The following is a 20166-nucleotide window of genomic DNA, read 5'->3' on the forward strand; positions in this document are numbered from 1 at the left end:
CTTGTCTATCTCTTCAATATGTGCAGTATTACAGTACATTGATCTTTTCCAAGCTTGAGGCCATAAAGCCTTATTCCATATTTGGTGACACAGAGCTGCTGGAACTCCAACTGCCTCTTTTGAAGCTTGAAACAGTTCAGCGGGTATTTCATCTGTGCCCTGTGCTTTCCTATTAGACAATTGGTCTGTCAACTCCTGGATATATACTCGCTCTACAAATGTTTCTTCCTATGATCCCGTACATAAAAGATTTCAATATAAATATACTGAACAATATACTGGTGTCGGCTTTCACAGCTGGTATCTGTTGGGCAGTGTTGCACTTCAGGATTTAGTGACCGTGGTCTAAACAACAGATTTCCTGACATTTCACTGGCAACTGTGGCTGGCATCTTCAGAGGCAAGGTGGTCTGCTACACACCTTGCCTCTGAAGATGCCAGTCACAGTTGCCGGCGAAATGTCAGGAAATCAGTGCTGATTTCAGTATAGTTTTTCCATTCTTTTTTAAACCTTATTTGCCTGTTTTAGATCTATTCCATGAGTACTGTTGGGGATTCCTGCCGTAACTATACATTTCCTATGTTCTGATCTCTAAAAGATAGTTTTCTTTTCCTTTTTGTCCTTTATTTGTTGAAATTCTTGGTTGAGGTAAATTTTTTGTCTTTTCTGTTTGACTCTGGAGGTCTATGTTCAGTCATTATATGTACTTGTATTGCCCAAGGCCTTCTCTGTCTGTCTGTCATGAAACCTTGTTCTAAAAGCCATTTGAATCATTTCCTGTTTGAAATGTTGGTTGTTTTTTTTCAGTTCCCACATTGGGCACAGCAAGAAGGCCTTGTTAAAGTGCCATCTATCTGTCCCTGAGCTAGTAGAAATGTATGCTGCTGTAAAATTGGCAGTCCCATTGCTGAGCGCTCTCCTGCCACAGTAATGAGAATTTCATGGCAGTACAACACAGATCTAATTCTTTCAAAAGAACATTAAAAAAAGAAAAACAAGTCAAGGTGTCTCTTGAGAGATTAAGGCATTAAGTGAGCAGATGCTTCTGTGGAAATCAGGTGCCTTGCAGTATTTCTCTTGTGGCCCAAACCGAAATGGCTATGGAGGCAGTTTCCAGAGATTAGAGGGGACATGCCTGCAGCAGGCTAAAGTGGCCAATGGGAGATGGGCAGATTCAGCTGTTGAGTGTCCACATTGTCATGAAACATGTTAGAACATATCTTCTGCAAAAATTGTGTTGGGAGGAGGAAAATATCCTTAAAGATGACTTGAAGCTGCCTCCACTGTGGTCTGGGAATGAGATGAAGGCATTATGAAAATATGACATTAAAAAAATGCTTGTGCAGTGGTTGGAGGACATAGGGATGAGCTCAGGCTGTCATCTCTTCCCATAGTCCCTCAAGTGCCCTTTCACATAAGTATATTGAATCTGTTCTTTACACTAATACTTTATTCTGCCTGTATGTTTTCCAGGTTGAAATTTGTTAGTATATCTACTCTCTTTAATTTTCTAAGTTTAACCTATATATGTAATAGACCACAAGAATTCATGGTCAGTTCTACAGTTTGTACCTGGAAGTATCCTGATTACCTGGATACACTTCTCCTTTTGTTTCCTATGATATAATCAATCTGAAACTATTGTGCTTCCAGTGCTGGCCATGTGAAGAACCAGCATTTATGTTCCTTGAATTAGATGTTGGCAATAAACAGAATTCTCTTCATACAACTCTATTGACCTATTTTCTGCATTATTGCATTTACTTGGTCCAAATGTTCCTGTACTGTAATTCTACATTCCTCAATTTCTCCAACTATTGCATTAGTAGTAGTATTTCCAATCCTGGTGTGGCATTTAACACTTCAGCAAGTTGCCATTGAATTAGTCTTCAGTGTCTTCCATACTGCATCTGTAATAATTGCAAAATACCTATGTGACACTGATGTTCACTAGATAGCCACTACTTCTAATAGGTACATTCCTATCATTCTCAATAGAGTTAACAATGTTTTTTTGAGGATATTCCTTTGTACGGTGTGATCCTGAAAAATATAACTTGTAATCATAAAGTAGTCATTCTAAGCCACCTAATTTCCCATATTCATAAATCATACAATTCAGGATGTTTCATTTATACTTTGACAATTTTACATTTTCCTTATAGACCTACAGTAAGTTTGGTTGTAGTTTAGTTTAGAGGTATGCATGAAATGGAGAATGTGTTTTGTTCTGTGCATGGATCATCTTGGTTGTTCCAAGTTTCAGCCAAGACAAATTTCAGACTGGTCTTGTGAGTGGGGCAAGGTTGACATGCCTTACTCTTCTGTATTCTCCTCTTCCATTTGGCCTGTGCACCAGTCCAACCATACACCACGTTCCTTAGCCATGACTACACTTGAATTCAAGCATGACGTACTGTCCGTATCCCCCATCTCTTCCCTTAATTTTCCTTTCCTTTTAGTTAGCTTAGCCACCACTGTGTACTCCTGCCAATGGCTTTCCCACTCTCCTGCCATCTCCCACCCTAAAATCCCTGTGTCCTGGGTCTGTTCAGAGCACCTAAACCTGGCTATTTCATGCATGTCTTACGTCTTCGTAGTCCAATTCTGTCCTTATTGTCTGAGTCAACCGGTACAATCAATTTGCTCTTTATAGCTGCTTTATTAATCTTTTGGTAGGGTTTTTACGATTTTTGAGTCATGGAAATTTTAATGGATTTTTTAAAAAAGCAGATATTTAAACTTTCCTTGAAATGTTTTGTAAAAACAACATAGAAGTTACATTCAGGATCGTATCTTTGAGCTACTTGTATTCTACTCTAATGTATAATTTGGAGATGAGTGGTAATTGGACCTGGTAACAGATTGCTTTCTAAAAATGCACAAAGAACAGTCAATGAATAAAGTATTTAAGGTCATGGAGTTGATTTGTACAAGGAAGAGAGAGATCAGATATAAATGCATGGGACAGAAAAGAAATGAAAGAGTAGAATACACTCCTGGAATACAAGAGACTTGGCTGGTTTCTGGTCCTGAAACCTATCCTCTGTTATCTAAAACCGAAATCATGGCAGTAAGCTGTCAAAAAGCTTTCATTTGGAAATATTTTAGTGTAATTCTTATGTATGAGTGTAAGACAGGCTAAAATACACAAAATGGCGCAGCAAAGAAATATAAGGCCTGGTTACCTGAATGAAGCATCATTATACGAGCTGGTCCTGCTTTGAAGATACTGAAGGGTACATGTTAATAAATATTTTTACGTCATCATACTCTTTGTTTCTTATGGGCTGTCTTTTCTTTGGTGAAAACTTTGGATGAGCTTTTCAAGTTTATTTATTTATTTATTCAATCTCAGCAAGTGACTCTGGGCGGCTTACAACAATAAAAACCCTAAAACAATAAGAACAATTACAATTAAAACAATTAAAATACAAAATAAATATACATGGCTGCCAAGTAAGCAATGCATGGATGTTAATATAGCCAAGAAATGGGACCATTCCCACACTTGGTTAGTACTGTTACAAGTTAGTACAAGTTAGTACTGGAATTCTCCTGTTTGTGAACAAAAATATAGTTGCTATAACATTATGGTAGTTTAATGCAGTTAACAGATGGATGTTCCCTTTACTGTTGTATTTATTGATTTAGGTGCTGGGCTAGAAACCAGGAGACTGAGAGTTCTAGTCCCACCTCAGGCACAAAAGCTGGCTGGTGACCTTGGGCCAGTCCTTCTCTCTCAGCCCAACTCACCTCACAGGGTTGCTGTTGTGGGGAAAATAGGAGGAGGAAGGAGTATTAGGTATGTTTGCTGCCTTGAGTTATTTATAAAAAAATATATTAAAGGCGGGATAAAAATAAAATAAAAATAAATAAACTCTGGAAGCATACAGCTAAAGTTTTATCAGTAACTGCATTAAATAATACTAAAGAAGCAATAGCTGTCTCTCTATATACATACACTGTATACATATACAGTACGTATACATACAGTTGCATGATGGGTTTAATTTGCTTAGATGTATTCAAACTCAAAATACAAGATTCTGTCCAGAATGTTATTACCATCAGTGTCTTTTATTTCACGGTTATATCATACGGTGTTTCAGCTACACTGTGTATATCAGAAAGAGTATATTTCTCATATGCTCGACAAGAGTCTCCTTAATGTAGAAATAGGTGCAGAAAACGTAATAATAAAAAACAGTAAATTACACCAGGAAGTAATTTCTGCAGGGAAAATTGCCCAATTTCTTTATGTTTCTGTGTTGTTGAGAGTAGATACTTCATCAACACAGTGGTTGTTGAGCCAGACAACTGTAGATTGAACAATACTGTAGAGCAATCTGGCAGGGCAATTGTTGGGTAAAGCATATAAGGAAGAAACTGAAAATTGTGCAGATGTTCTAGAAGGGAAAATTGTTATCTTGTGCCTTGATGGGTAGCACATATCCACAATATTTCCATCATATGTGCTTGTATTAACAGAAGAATGGAGTGGCTTTCTTACTGATAAAATTGATAAATCAGGAAATGCACATATTATTAAATATTTCCAAGAAGTAATAGTAAATTACAAGGATACCCTTGAAGAGTATCCGGAAGCTTCAGCTGGTTCAAAATGCAGCCTCACGGGCTATTTTCGGCACCCCTAGAAGAGCGCACATAACACCTTTGCTACACGAGCTGCATTGGATGCCAGTTTCCAATTCAAGGTGTTGGTTATCACCTTTAAAGCCCTACATGGCATGGGACCAGGTTACCTGAGGGATTGCCTCTTCCCTGTATCATCGGCCCATCCCATCCAATCATGCAGAGAGGGCATGCTACGGACCCCATCTGCAAGAGAATTCCATCTGGCGGAGTCCAGGAGGCGGGCCTTCTCAGCAGTAGCGCCTGCCCTTTGGAACATCTTGCCCCCGGAGGTGAGATTAGCCCCATCGCTCCTAGCCTTCCGGAGGAAGTTGAAGCCTTGGCTCTGCCACCGGGCTTGGGGCAGGGAGGAGAATCGACATACTTGGGGTTGGCTGGTGCCTTGAAGTGCCCCTCCTACATGATGGTTGAAGAGATCATAGCCATCTGGATTTTATGAGCTGGGATAGTTAACAAATTGTTTTAGTTTTAATGGGATTTTATTAGAATTTTATTGTACATTTATTGTTCTGTATTGTAAACCGCCCAGAATCCCTCCGGTTGGAGGAGGTGGGCAGTGACAAATTTGATAAATAAATAAATAAACGTTAAATGCCTATGATGCAGCTTTCTTGTGTATAATGTGCAATTATAATTAATTGCAAGTGTATTATAATATAATGCAAATGTATTCAGGATAATAAGAACAGAAAAGAAATGATGAAGTCCATAATATACAGTTGCAGCATTCATTTCATGTACCTTCTTGCTGAAAACGTTGCTGCTCCAGAAAAAAAGACTGATGTTGTAAACACTGCCAAGCACTTTTGTGATAACTACTTTGTAGCAGCTGCTCCAAAGGAGAAAAAAGGACTTTATTAACTCTCCCACATGAACCACATTTGTGGATTCTTGGGGCACTATATCAAGAACTCCAATATCAGTTTATGGAAAAATCATGAAGATATAGATGGAGTTTTATTTACTGGAGTTAAAGGGAGACAAGGAATATTTGCTTATTTTCCCCAAGTCTATTCTTGGGGCCATGAATAAAGAGCAGTGAAGTATTTTATTTCTGATGCTGTTGAAGCTTGGATGGAACTGAGTGTCACCTTGAAAAAAAAAAAAGAAACAGGCAATGACAGAGTTACATTACAGGTGCTAAAAAATGGAGTGCAGTCAAGCTCATTTTCCTACCACTATTCGTAGGGCTTAATACCAGCTTTAATTCTTAACTGCTGACAAAGTTTATTATGACCTGAGCATTCAGCAATTATCCTTTGATCATGTGAACTGTTACGAACATTAGGGTAAAGAGTAATTCAGTCAAGAAATCTATATCTGATGATCACATTTTTTAAAGTCATAGTAATGAATTAGTAGAAACATTTGGATTTCAAAACAGTAATATAACCTTTAACAGCATTTGCTTCCTTTGCCACTCAAAAGTGTGTTTTTTCCTTTAGAGTAATTTGTTCAGAATTGAGAATTATGAACTGAAAAAGTGAAAACACTTTTTCCCCAGATTGAAATCGAAGGAAAATGCAGATCAACTAATTTACCTGCTGTTTTTCATTGTTTTCTGGGCTGACATGGCTGGAATTGCCTGCTTCTTGATTTTTTGAAAAAGTTGTTTTAGAACAGTTAATTTAGAAATGCATATTTTACTAAATCTATATTAATTGTTTGCTGCGGAAAGCTAGCCAGAACAAATAAGATAAATAATGTGATTTTAAATCAAATCCACCTAGTTTTACTCATTGAATACCTGAACATGCTTTAATAGATATTCCCAAGGTATTTCATATAAATCTATCTGCATGGGCTCACATGCAGGCTTCTCTAAATGAACGTGCACCTGAATACAATTTCAGGGCAGTGTGGTGGCTAAGGCAGGGTTTCTCAGCCAGGGTTCTGTGGCACCCTCGGGTTCTGTGAGAGGCCACTAGGGGTTCCCTGGGAGATCATGATTTATTAAACAAAATTATTTCAAATTCAGGCAACTTCACATTAAAGAGGTAAGTTTCATTATTTATTTTTAGTTTAAGAACAATGTTAATGCATGTATACAGGCCTACCCATGAAACAAATAGAATAGTTCTGTAACCTCTGCCCTATATCTGAGCCTGAATGTGCAGGGGTTCCCTGAGGCCTGAAAAATATTTCAAGGGTTCCTCCAGGGTCAAAAGGTTGAGAAAGGCTGGACTAAGGTGCTGGACTGGGAAGACTCTCTCTCAGGTATGGACACTCACTAGATGACTTTCAGCCAGTCACCTTCTCAGCCCAACCTATCTCACAGGGTTGATGTAGGGAAAAAGGAGGGGATGCTAGGTGTGCTGTGCTGAGCTCCTGAAAGATGGCAGGCTATATATTAAATAAATGACACGTGCAATGCTAAGTACCTCATGTAGCTACTTGTTCAGCTTATAAATAAGCACCTCCTTGATTATTGAAGTACTATACATCTGTTGAACCAAACCTTTAAAAAAAATTGCAAGAAAAAAGTATTTATCTCTTTCAGCAACCAGAAGATCTTAGTATCTTGGGGCACTTTGGTCTGGAATGTTCCAGCGCATCTTGAAGGGTTTCAGGAGAATCAATGCAAATAGTAGTTTTGATCTCTTCCATTAAGCTGTAAATGGAAGGGAATGTTTGTGACTGTTTAGAGGCAAGCTACAAGAAGCTGACTAAACTTGCATTTCGTGAAAGAGGATCTTTTGGAAAAAAACTCACTCAAAACTCGGTGTTGTATCTCACTCAAAGCTCGGTGTTGTATCTGAGAGACCAAATCCTAAATTTGAAAGGATCTTCTGTCCATTCTTCCAATTTCACCTTATTTATTTCAGCCTTAGTCCCACATCTAGCGTATGAGAAAAATTCTTCCCACCTTGCTCGAAATTAATGTGGCTACAAGAAGCTAATCTTCAGCAAAGGATCGTTACCTTGTCGTGGTGCTGGAGCTTGAGCACCTCAATGATGCCATGAGCTAAACCGTGAAGGGCCACCCAAGACGGGGAAGGTCATGACAGAGAGGTCAGACTAAATGCGATCCCTGGGGAAGGGAATGGCAACCCACCCCAGTATTCTTGCCATGAAAACTAAATGGATCAGTACAACCAGAGATATGTCGGTATACCATCGGAAGATGAGACCCCCAGGTCGGAAGATGGTCAAAATGCTACTGGGGAGGAACAGAGGATGAGCTCAACTAGCCCCAGACGTGATGACGCAGCTAGCTCAAAGCCGAAAGGATGGCTAGCGGCCGACGGTGCTGGTGGTGAACGGCGAATCCGATGTTCTAAGGATCAACACACCATTGGAACCTGGAATGTAAGATCTATGAGCCAGGGCAAATTGGAAGTGGTTATTGGTGAGATGTCAAGATTAAAGATAGACATTCTGGGCGTCAGTGAACTGAAATGGACTGGAATGGGCCACTTCACATCAAATGACCACCAGATCTACTACTGTGGACAAGAGGACCACAGAAGAAATGGAGTAGCCTTCATAATTAATAGTAAAGTGGCTAAAGCAGTGCTTGGATACGATCCAAAAAACGATAGAATGATCTCAATTCGAATTCAGGGCAAGCCATCTAACATCACAGTGATCCAAATATACGCCCCAACCACAAATGCTGAAGAAGCTGAAGTAGAGCAGTTCTATGAGGATCTGCAGCACCTACTGGACAACACGCCTAAAAGAGATGTTATTTTCATCACAGGAGACTGGAATGCTAAGATGGGCAGTCAAATGACACCTGGAATTACAGGTAAGTATGGCCTGGGAGAACAAAATGAAGCAGGACATAGGCTGATAGAATTTTGCCAAGACAATTCACTCTGCATAACAAACACTCTCTTCCAACAACCTAAGAGACGGCTTTATACATGGACTTCACCAGATGGACAACACCGAAATCAGATTGATTACATCCTTTGCAGCCAAAGGTGGCGGACATCTATACAGTCGGTAAAAACAAGGCCTGGAGCTGACTGTAGTTCCGATCACGAACTTCTTCTTGCACAATTTAGGATCAGACTAAAGAGATTAGGGAAGACCCACAGATCAGCTAGATATGAGCTCACTAATATTCCTAAGGAATATGCAGTGGAGGTGAAGAATCGATTTAAGGGACTGGACTTAGTAGATAGGGTCCCGGAAGAACTCTGGACAGAAGTTGGCAGCATTGTTCAGGAGGCGGCAACAAAATACATCCCAAAGAAAGAAAACCAAGAAGGCAAAATGGCTGTCTGCTGAGACACTAGAAGTAGCCCAAGAAAGAAGGAAAGCAAAAGGCAACAGTGATAGGGGGAGATCTGCCCAATTCAATGCAAAATTCCAGAGGTTAGCCAGAAGAGATAAGGAATTATTTTTAAACAAGCAATGCGCGGAAGTGGAAGAAGACAATAGAACAGGAAGGACAAGAGACCTCTTCCAGAAAATTAGAAACATTGGAGGTAAATTCCAGGCAAAAATGGGTATGATCAAAAACAAAGATGGCAAGGACCTAACGGAAGAAGAAGAGATCAAGAAAAGGTGGCAAGAATATACAGAAGACCTGTATAGGAAGGATAACAATATCGGGGATAGCTTTGACAGTGTGGTCGGTGAGCTAGAGCCAGACATCCTGAAGAGTGAGGTTGAGTGGGCCTTAAGAAGCATTGCTAATAACAAGGCAACAGGAGACGACGGCATCCCAGCTGAACTGTTCAAAATCTTGCAAGATGATGCTGTCAAGGTAATGCATGCTATATGCCAGGAAATTTGGAAAACACAAGAATGGCCATCAGACTGGAAAAAATCAACTTATATCCCCATACCAAAAAAGGGAAACACTAAAGAATGTTCAAACTATCGAACAGTGGCACTCATTTCACATGCCAGTAAGGTAATGCTCAAGATCCTGCAAGGTAGACTTCAGCAGTTCATGGAGCGAGAATTGCCAGATGTACAAGCTGGGTTTAGAAAAGGCAGAGGAACTAGGGACCAAATTGCCAATATCCGCTGGATAATGGAAAAAGCCAGGGAGTTTCAGAAAAACATCTATTTCTGTTTTATTGACTATTCTAAAGCCTTTGACTGTGTGGACCATAACAAATTGTGGCAAGTTCTTAGTGGTATGGGGATACCAAGTCATCTTGTATGCCTCCTGAAGAATCTGTATAACGACCAAGTAGCAGCAGTAAGAACAGACCACGGAACAACAGACTGGTTTAAGATTGGGAAAGGAGTACGGCAGGGCTGTATACTCTCACCCTACCTATTCAACTTGTATGCAGAACACATCATGCGACAAGCTGGCCTTGAGGAATCCAAGGCTGGAGTTAAAATCTCTGGAAGAAACATTAACAATCTCAGATATGCAGATGATACCACTTTGATGGCTGAAAGTGAAGAGGAACTGAGGAGCCTTATGATGAAGATGAAAGAAGAAAGTGCAAAAGCTGGTTTGCAGCTAAACCTCCAAAAAACCAAGATTATGGCAACCAGCTTGATTGATAACTGGCAAATAGAGGGAGAAAATGTAGAAGCAGTGAAAGACTTTGTATTCCTAGGTGCAAAGATTACTGCAGATGCTGACTGCAGTCAGGAAATCAGAAGACGCTTAATCCTTGGAAGAAGAGCAATGACAAATCTCAATAAAATAGTTAAGAGCAGAGACATCACACTGACAACAAAGGCCCGCATAGTTAAAGCAATGGTGTTCCCTGTAGTAACATATGGCTGCGAGAGCTGGACCATAAGGAAGGCTGAGCGAAGGAAGATCAATGCTTTTGAACTGTGGTGTTGGAGGAAAATTCTGAGGGTGCCTTGGACTGCAAGAAGATCAAACCAGTCCATCCTCCAGGAAATAAAGCCAGACTGCTCACTTGAGGGAATGATATTAAAGGCAAAACTGAAATACTTTGGCCACATAATGAGAAGACAGGACACCCTGGAGAAGATGCTGATGCTAGAGAGAGTGGAAGGCAAAAGGAAGAGGGGCCGACCAAGGGCAAGATGGTTGGATGATATTCTAGAGGTGACGGACTCGTCCTTGGGGGAGCTGGGGGTGTTGACGACCGACAGGAAGCTCTGGCGTGGGCTGGTCCATGAAGTCACGAAGAGTCGGAAGCGACTAAACGAATAAACAACAACAACAACAACAACAAGAAGCTAATGGATGCAAAGCAGATTTTGTACTCCAAATTCACACAGAATATTATTTAAGGAAATCTGAAAATGGAGAAAAAAATCAGGAAAGAATAAAAACAAAATGTGCGCTCAAAAAAGGGAGAGGAAGAACTTCCTTCATCGGAATTGGAGAATGATTACTGTACAGAAGAAATTCAGTTTGTTAAAATCTTTGCAGGAATAATTCTTTCAAACACTAGATGTTGCTGTTGTGTTATGAAGACAACTAAAATGGGAAGATTTTCTTATAATTAGATGCCGAACTATACAACACTGAAAAGGAGAAGCTGGATACAGATAATCAAATCTCAGATTAATAAACTGAGGAATGCAAAAATGTCACATTCTTATAGGCAGTCTCTTTGCTATTCTTTTCCCATGAAATAGACCAGGAAGGATCTGTTCCTTAAGAACTGGAACTAACATTTATTGTTTCCGAACAAAGGATTCAGGAGCTAGTTTAAACAGTGACTTCATATTCTGGATTGTTTAGAAATTATAACCATAGTTTCCTAGTTTAGAGAAAATGGCAGGCCTTGAGTAATTGAAGCATGTGCGAAGGAAGCAGGAAGCACTTCCATGTGCTTACAGAAGATTTGTGCATATCTTAGTTTGTTAAAGTGAAAGTTTGATTATTGGAATGTAGTCAACTTCAACCCCCCAAATGTGACCTTTTGTATGCCCTCAGTGTTGTTATGTTTAATTATACATCCAATGATAATGTTACATATATTATAGAGATGCCACTAAGGATGAGCTTGCTCATCGACTTACATTCTACAGAGAGATTCTATTAAAAAGGAAGTATAGGAGAAAAAAGGTAATTTTTATATATAAGTAATAAGTGGGACCTGTAATAAAATGTGAAATGTGGAGTGCTCCTGTTTAAGCTGTACTTTTCCAAGAATATTGTTTCCTTTCTCCCTAATTTTTCTTTGTTTTTGTCTTAAATTGTATTTTCTGGCTGCTGAGCATGCTATCTTTTTTATTTTCCACCTATAAAAACCTTTTATATTTCCATAACTCCTGGAATTCTTCAAATCTAGGATCCCTGTTTCAGTTATGTAAGGAACCACACTTGGAAAAAGAATGTGCTGTTTATAGGGCAGTATTTAATATACAAACATATCTGGAGGGCACCAGATGAATACTGATGAGTCATATTATCTCTGTGCATCTAAACAATGCAACTTGAAAACCTGACAGTGATCTGTCCAGTTCAACCTGTAGTTGTTTTATAGCTATCAGATGGGAAATTATATTGTGCCTTGTATGGATGCAACGTATTTCCTGACACTAAATACAGATCAGGATTCTGCCTGTGGGGAAAATAGTCTGGATCTCAGTGAGTTGGTCAACCTGTATCTGTGCTATAGATCTGAATGCTTGCACATGTGAATTCTTAGCATCTGAATGTTTCTCTGTGAAGAGAAAATGAATGCGTGTACAAAAAACAAGCATCCAGGCGAAAAGGTTGTATTGTGGCCTCACCTTTTCTAGTTTCCTATATGCAGAGGTTTGCATTATTTTATTTATTTTGGTCCAGGTTTTTATCTATCCAGATCCCTCCTGCATTAATCCTATTCAGACAAATCACCTGTGCTGATCTCCTGACCTTGAGCCCTGCCCTCACAGCATCATGATATGCAGTGGGAACATCTATTTTGCAGATGTGTATGGTATGCCTATAGGTGCCTAGGCTGAGGGTCAGTCACTGTGACTCTCTTCATAGGTTAGCAGAATGAATTAGTACTTTGCTGGAGCGTAGCTCTTTTGACAAGGTACAGAAAATTAAGCCCTTAGGCGATAACTCTCTGCCTAGTTTCCTTAATGGTTGAAGGCAGAAGGGTGAAGAAATGTTTGCCATATTATTTTATGTCCACAATTCAAAGGGATTGCTGTTGTCTCTTGGGCCAAAGGGCTTAGCTGCCAGTGTGGCATAAAATCCATAATTCTAACACTGGGATCTCTAACATGGCATCCAGGGGCACCAATATGCCTGGGGAAAACCTTTTTGGTGCCCACTAGACTCCCTGCCCTATCTGATTTTTGCAGTAAATTAAGAAGAAGCTGGTTTGCTTCCTGTGAGAGCAAAATGTCAGCCTCCTCCTTTATTTCCAAGAATGCTTCTTGACCCCAAATGAGCCGTTTTGTAGAAAGGGAAAACGATGGGTTGCTGCATTCAGCATCCTCAGGAAAAGAAACAGAAGCAGGGATCATCCTTCAAGTTTTCAGGACAGCAGCTAACATTCTATAAATTAGTGATCTGTAACTGCTTTATATCCCCTGGGATAGAGATTGTATGAATGGGCAAGTCCCCAGCAGCTTTTTGTAAGAGTTGCGCCTCCCAGCCTAAAAATTGGAGGCCTCTGAAATGAAATTTTACTCTAGCAAAAAGCAAAGCGACGTTGCGTGATCTTATAAGTTTGTTTTCTCCTTTTCTGTGGCACAGTATTCCCGAATACTGGTTGGCAAGAAACTCTTAAAGATTCAGGCATCTTAATTCTCCAGCTTGGCAATTAACAATCTTGTGCTATTTTTTTTTTTTTTACAATTCCTTTTAAAAAAAACAAAAAACAGTGACTTCTACAGGATCATCTGGCTGCTGTTAGAATCTGAACTGAGAAATCTCCAGTTTTTGTCCTGCTGGCAGGTAAGAATTGAAAGGGAAAATGTTTAATTCTGCTAGACAGACTGACAAATGCCATGCATATAGGTAAATATAGTTGTGCAGAAACCGCCATTAAAGAAAGACATGTACAAACAAGACTTAGAACGAAGAAATATCTTTAAGAACCCATCTAAGGTATAGGCTGAAGTAAAAACTGATAACCTTTCCAAAAGGTTGCAGTATGCTGGTGTAATAGAATGCAGGAATGCATTAAAGGTTACCAAACTCTTTGTCTGGTGTGCATTCCTACTTCAGAGTGGCACCTGCTCAGCTGACCACAATAAACTCTTCTATATGGAAACTGATTCTGGCTTGCAGTGCGTTCCTCGGAGGAATCCGAACCAAAATTTTCATGCCACAGAATGTTTTCTTTTCATGTACTTTGTGGATTGATAACCAGATATGTGATACTTATTGACATACTTATGTACATTTAGTTCTTCATAGCATTTTAAACATGTTAATAAGAGAAGACAGTCTTGCAAAAGATTTCTGAATCCTGTCTGTTGCTGCTGCAGTTCGTTCCCCCTACGCCCTGGGGTCTTTGTCCTTGATCAGAAAAGATGGCATAGCTAATTACGACTTGGATTCTATTACCGCTGAAAGTGACTCATGGCTGGAAGAAGAGAGCCCAGAACTTGCTCGCCTACAAAGCAAGAAGTATGTAGGAGAATTAGAATCACCCTGTGATTCTAATTAGAGAATCACCCTGTGATTCAGACAGCTTTAGGAATACATCTTCCATTTGAAAGCACTTCCAGCGCAGGCATCCTTTGCCTTAAAATAGTTTATAATTTAAAGTTCCACAGTCCTGTTTTAAACTATGAACCTGCCGTTCCTGCTCTTTGATCCAGATCTTTGTATTAGATCTTAGTAATTATTTCATAGTCCTGGATTTAGATCTTGCTCCTGGAGACCTACATGCAGTAGCTTCAAAGTCTATCCAGACCTGTGAATAATTCTGCTTAAATCTTTGGTAGGGCACCATGTATAAAATTGTTCTTTGTATGGTCATTCCCTTTCAGGTTGTACCTTTCTATTGTGCAGGAAAAAAAAATTCAAATATATGTGTTCGTATGTACACAGACAGAGTGTTAGTTTCTATATGAGGAGGAGTCTTTTTTTTAAGTCTAAGTTCTGTCTCAATCGTTTGTTACTGTTGAGTCCCCTTCTGACTCTTCCCTTTGCTGTTTATTCCAGAGCTTATCTCAATAAGCTTTTATCCTCTCCTGTTTGGTTTTGAATTCTGGAAACATTTGCTTTTAATTACACAGTGCTCACCCTTCCATCAGACAGTTAAGCACTGAATGCAAAGATAAGTAATAAAGCATCTTCTCTATTTTTCCCAGGAATTGAGGAATGTAGAAAGCATTTGGTCTCTCTGATGAACAGCCTATGCAAGTGTGTGTGTCTGTGTGTGTGTGTGTGTTTTCCTCCCCTGGTCTTAAGCGTGCTTCAGGGCAGTGTCTGGGGACCTCCAAGGAAAGATAAAAAAATTATGCAATAATATAATGCAGGATAGAGTATTTAAATCTAGGATTGGTTTCTCTGCCAGTGTGGGGTGGGTGGGTAGGGTGGGGGAGGGGAGGGCCTCACTTTAATACTGTGCATTAAGGGTAAAGACTTCCTTGAGTCAAATTTGACTCCTGCTAACTGTCTTGATATGTCCATGTAATTCTCTTGGCAGTAATATGGAGGAAAGAGGCTATTGCCTTTTTCTCAAATGTTTTTTCAACTTTTTGGTCTAGCCTGGGCAGGTGAGTTCAACGGGCAGGTGGGGACTGTAACAGTCACATGACACCTATATTGTGAGTGTTGCATTGCTTGAAGAAAGTGTGGTATTAGGTGTGTCAGCCATAACTGTAAGCCCCATGAGGAAGCCCAGACAAGAAGCACAACTAGGAGAACTAGCTCTATCTTTATTGCAAGGTTATATTAAGAGAATCTTGCAAGTCTGAAAGTATTTCTCCCCTTCTCTCTGAAAACTAGGGAAGGTCTCTTCCGAAACATTTCCCATGCCCTCCCTCCTTCTGTGGGCTGAGACATCTTTTACATGTTGGTTGTCCAGTTCGTGGCTCTCCCTCCTGTCTCCCAAGGTCATTCCCATATCCCATTACAGGGCCTCACAATCATGGCACCTGCTGGTGCCTCCCCATCCATTTAGAGGGAGGGCCCAAAGATGGAAGTATGTCTAAAGCATGAAACTCTTCTCATGAGCCACACTCTTTATTGTGAATGGGAGAGCACCCAAATAGAAGTTGGTACTCATCTGAAACTCTCTGCCATTTTCCCTCCTACAATTTGAGCTTCTCGGCTTCAGCATCCACTTGACAATCATATTATCAAACAGATGGGATGGTAGATTTAAATCATAATTAATATAACAACAGTAAATCAGTCCTAAAATTTTGTAAACTGTAACATTATTTGCAATGCTCACTTTTAAACAGATGTTTTGATGAGAATGTTCTTCAGTTATAGGTAGTATTTTTTTCTGTTTAATTCTTTCTTAATCAGAACACTGTACTAGGATACAACAAGACACATTTCATTAAATGGATTGTAATACAGAAACCTCAGTAGTTTAGTTATACCTTGTAAATACACAAGTTAAAAAGTGTGCATTTTTCTAATTCCAAACTTTCAACTATTCATAATAGTTTATCTTTAATATATCCCATTATATATAATCTGTTCTTAACTTAGTATTGGCTCTGATATTGACCATTTATGATGGTGAGGCAAATAGGACCCAACTAAGAAGATTATGACAACTGCAACATAAATAAATATGCACTCTCGGTAAAAAAAGAAACACAGTATTATACCTTTGTCTTAATATATATTTCTTTTAGGAAGACCTAAAGTAAGGTCCTAAGTAACATTTAGGATCTTTGGATGAAATTGCCATTGCTGAAAATTTTGGATCCAGACATCTGAGGTTGCCAGGATTGGGAAATACAATTGTGGTGTTTCTTCCCTTGTCTTGATAAGTAATTATATGTCTGGGACTTTGACAGGAAATGCTAGAGATGTGCTATTTTCCATACTCTGTCACAATAATTGCAAAAATGAATTGATCTGGGGAAATGATTTCAAACCCCTAGCAAATTATTTAAGCATATTACATGTATTCTATGCCTAATAGTACTTCTGTTGTAAGCTACAAAGTGAAGAGAGACCAAATGATATACATTCGTGAACACAACATTCTTCTCAAGTATGAGCATTATGGTATGTGGGGTTCCCTGTCCTTAATCATTACAGGTTTCCTAAAGTGATACCTCTTTTATTTACCTTGAAGGTTTCATCAGAAATTAAAGAGGCTACCATGACTTTGGACAAATTAGTTATCAAGGTAAGCTAATTATTGATGTAGGCCGAAAACCAATGCATGAATAACTCCTGTTGGACTTTGTGGGAGAAAATCTTGTGGCTTTAACAGATTTTTTTTTGCTTTCACTGAAATGCACTGCTATACGGTTCTAATATGTTTCCCTTTGTGTCCGATTAGCATAACAAATGACAGTGTTAGTCTAGCCCACTAATTAAATGGCTATCTAAAGATGGAGGGAGTATGTATAAATTCAGGGAGAGGCTTATGACTGAAACTTATCATCATAAAAACAAACTATATTTGTGACCAGCTAAAGAATAAAATTGATTGTACTGCCCGTTCAATCAGCTATTAGTAAAACATATTAATGGGCTGGATCCTAACAACCAAGAGTTGAGAAATGATAGCCACTAAAACTGTTCTACACGCTGTTCTACAAAGACTTCATGCTGAGGGCTGAAATTATCTCAACCTATTCTCAATTTTAAATGGATAAGAAGCTTATTTTTATTTGATAAAACAAATGGTAGAGGCTTTGGGGTTAGAAAAAAATGTAGTGTTATAACTGATTGGTTCTATAACAGTTTATATACCTCTGCTTCTTTCTGGTGTTTAGGTAGGAAAGAAAAAACTCTTTGGTTTCAATTTCACTTTTTTTTTGGCATTGTTCTTGCTGAAAATATAAAACAAGCCTTGCATGTATAGGTAGTCCGCAATTAATGACCACTTGTTCAGCAACCTTTTGAAGTTAACAATGGCGCTGAATGAGTGCTACTTACAACCGGTCCTCAGAGTTCTGGCCGTCCCAGCACCCCTGTGGTCATGTGATCACAATCCGGGCACTTGGCAACCAGCTCACATGTACAACGTTGCAGCATCCCGCATCATGTGATCTCCATTTGTGACTTTCCCTGCTGCTTCCCACAAGCAAAGTCAATGGGGAAGCCAGCAGGGAAGGTCACAAGTCGCTCTGGTGATTTGCTTGCACTCCTGTGGGTTTTTTCCCCTACGAAGCCCAGCTACAGTGCCCCCTCTGTCCATGGCGGCCACTTGCTCACCTTCACACACCTGGCAGCAGCCACCCCTGGCTCTGTGGCACTTGCACTGGGCCAGCCACCTGTGCACCCTCGCACATGCCCCACCTGCCAGCTGGCCTGCTTGCAAGCTGCCTGGGACTTGCAACTTCCTGCCATCTTCTCCATTGAGTTTGCTTGTTGGAAGCTGGTAGGAAGTTGCAAGGAGGTCCTCGCTTAATGACCCACAATCCTCGCTTAACAACAGCAACGAGGATTGCCGGGATTGCTGTAACTAAGCAATGCAGTCGTGTGATGTCGAGCTTTATGACTGCATCACTTAGCAGTGGAAATTCTGGTCCCAATTGCCATCAGAACTCGAGGACTACCTGTATTGATTCAGAGATGTCTGCAGAATCCAGAGGTTTTGTCAGAATGATTAAAAGTGCATTGTCACATCATGATACAAGCTCCACCATTTACATAAGTATGTGCAACATTGTGACACATGTACAAAAGAGTGGCTTTTAACACTTGACCCCACCCCTTGCTCCCCCTGTGAAGGCTCATGAGTTGAACAAGCCTTTCTGCATGTGAAAGGCATCTTTGCTTGCAGCAAAATGTTTTGTCATTTTCAAGTGATGTTTTTGCAAGCAAAAATATCCTGTGAAAAGATAGTCATTAAGTTTAGCTATTTGAATAAAATCTCTGTTCTCCTTGTGCAGTTTTCCCATGTCAGCTGTGTAAATCTTTCAGAGAACACTTGATTTTTATTGTCTTGGGAGTAATTGCACAATGGGTGGTCAATTTGTATTACTTTACTAAAGGCTGCATGCAATCCTTCATGTTTCCTTTTGCAGTTCTTAAATAGATAGCAGATATTATCTTAACCCTTCTGTTGGACTTTCAGAGTTAAATATTAAAACTTTGTATTTATGCTCTTTGGTCATACTCTAGCCCTGATGCTGAAAGAAGCATGCTAGTGACTTTGAGTATAAATACTTTCTGCCATTATGTAACTTTACTAAATGTCAAGGCATCCAATCCCCATTATGCTTACAATGTTAAGAAGGCAAGTACATTGAGTTTCCTATGAGTATAGTGCTTTTCATTTACTCCTTGCCGACTACAGCTGTCACAACTGGTATTGGTATTATAAGATTATTGTAGTATGGAAGCTCTTGGATTTTGAATTACCAAAGTGGTTTATTTCAGAATAGTTCCAGAGTTTAGTGGAATAGCTATAGTTAGTGGCTTGAAGCATTTAACTTAAATGCTACCTGCAATTAAGTCATTGGAAGAGAGGGAGTGGAGCAATCCAACTGGCATTTATATTCCTTTGTTGGAATGCATTTAAAACTTTTCTAATGTTGACATTACAGGCACTTCCAAAAATATAGTCATGTTTATCACAAGAGCAAGATAACAAATGCTTGGCTGTGAGAACAATAATTTATTATTACATGAATTTTTTTAGATGGTAATCTAGTTCCAGTTCCCAGACTGATGAAGATTCAGGAGGCTGAGGAAACTGCAAGCTTCGCTATTATCACTCAAAAGACCCACCTCCTTACTGCTTCAGAGGGAGGCTGTAGAAAGAAAATCCACCTTGATGTACTTGTGGATATATTGGTTCTAAATGGAAAATTGTTCAATTGCTGGTAATTGAAAAATAGCTGGTAGTCCCATCCCTTCCATCTCAATGCATCTTGCTAAAGAAAACTCTGTGAGTTGTGCTTGGAAAAAAAATAACTTTTTGGTTTTAGGCAGCTCCCAAAGAGTTTTCAGAACTTCACATATACATTCTTAAACTCTTAATCTCTAGCAGTTTCCACCCACTTTTGTATTCTTGAATCTGCAGCACAGAATAAATTCTTTCCAACTCACTGAAAATGGTGTCATATGCCACTAAGGTAGGTAAAGGTTTCCCTTGACGTAAAGTCCAGTCGTGTCCGACTCTAGGGGGCGGTGCTCATCTCCGTTTCTAAGCCTTGGAGCCGGCGTTGTCCCTAAGGACCCGTCCGTGGTCATGTGGCCAGCATGACTCACGGAACGCCGTTACCTTCCCGCCGAAGCGGTACCAATTAATCTACTCACATTTGCATGTTTTCGAACTGCTTGGTGTGCAGGAGCTGGGACGAGCAACGGGAGCTCACTCCGCCGCGCGGTTTCGAACCACCGACCTTCCGATCGGCAGCTCAGCGGTTTAACCCGCAGCGCCACCGCGTCCCTTTTGCATATGCCACTAACTGTAGTTTAAATTATGAGATGAGCTTATTCACGTCAAATAATAATTAGCAATTGCTCCTCAAGACTTTTTCTCCATTGTTAA

General features: G+C 39.8%; 1 protein-coding gene across 3 annotated transcripts in view; it reads left to right on the top strand.

Annotated features, from left to right (window-relative positions):
• Nucleotides 1–20166, top strand: part of SLX4IP (SLX4 interacting protein) — a 109179-nt gene that overhangs the window by 3009 nt on the left and 86004 nt on the right. For all 3 annotated transcript variants that reach the window (XM_063316217.1, XM_063316225.1, XM_063316208.1), the window contains exons 2-3: nucleotides 13406–13466; nucleotides 16789–16842. In XM_063316217.1, the coding sequence (XP_063172287.1) occupies nucleotides 13406–13466; nucleotides 16789–16842 (115 nt within the window). The remainder of the gene's footprint in view (nucleotides 1–13405; nucleotides 13467–16788; nucleotides 16843–20166) is intronic.

Source organism: Candoia aspera, chromosome 1 (genome assembly GCF_035149785.1).
Source record: "Candoia aspera isolate rCanAsp1 chromosome 1, rCanAsp1.hap2, whole genome shotgun sequence".
NCBI lineage: Eukaryota > Metazoa > Chordata > Lepidosauria > Squamata > Boidae > Candoia > Candoia aspera.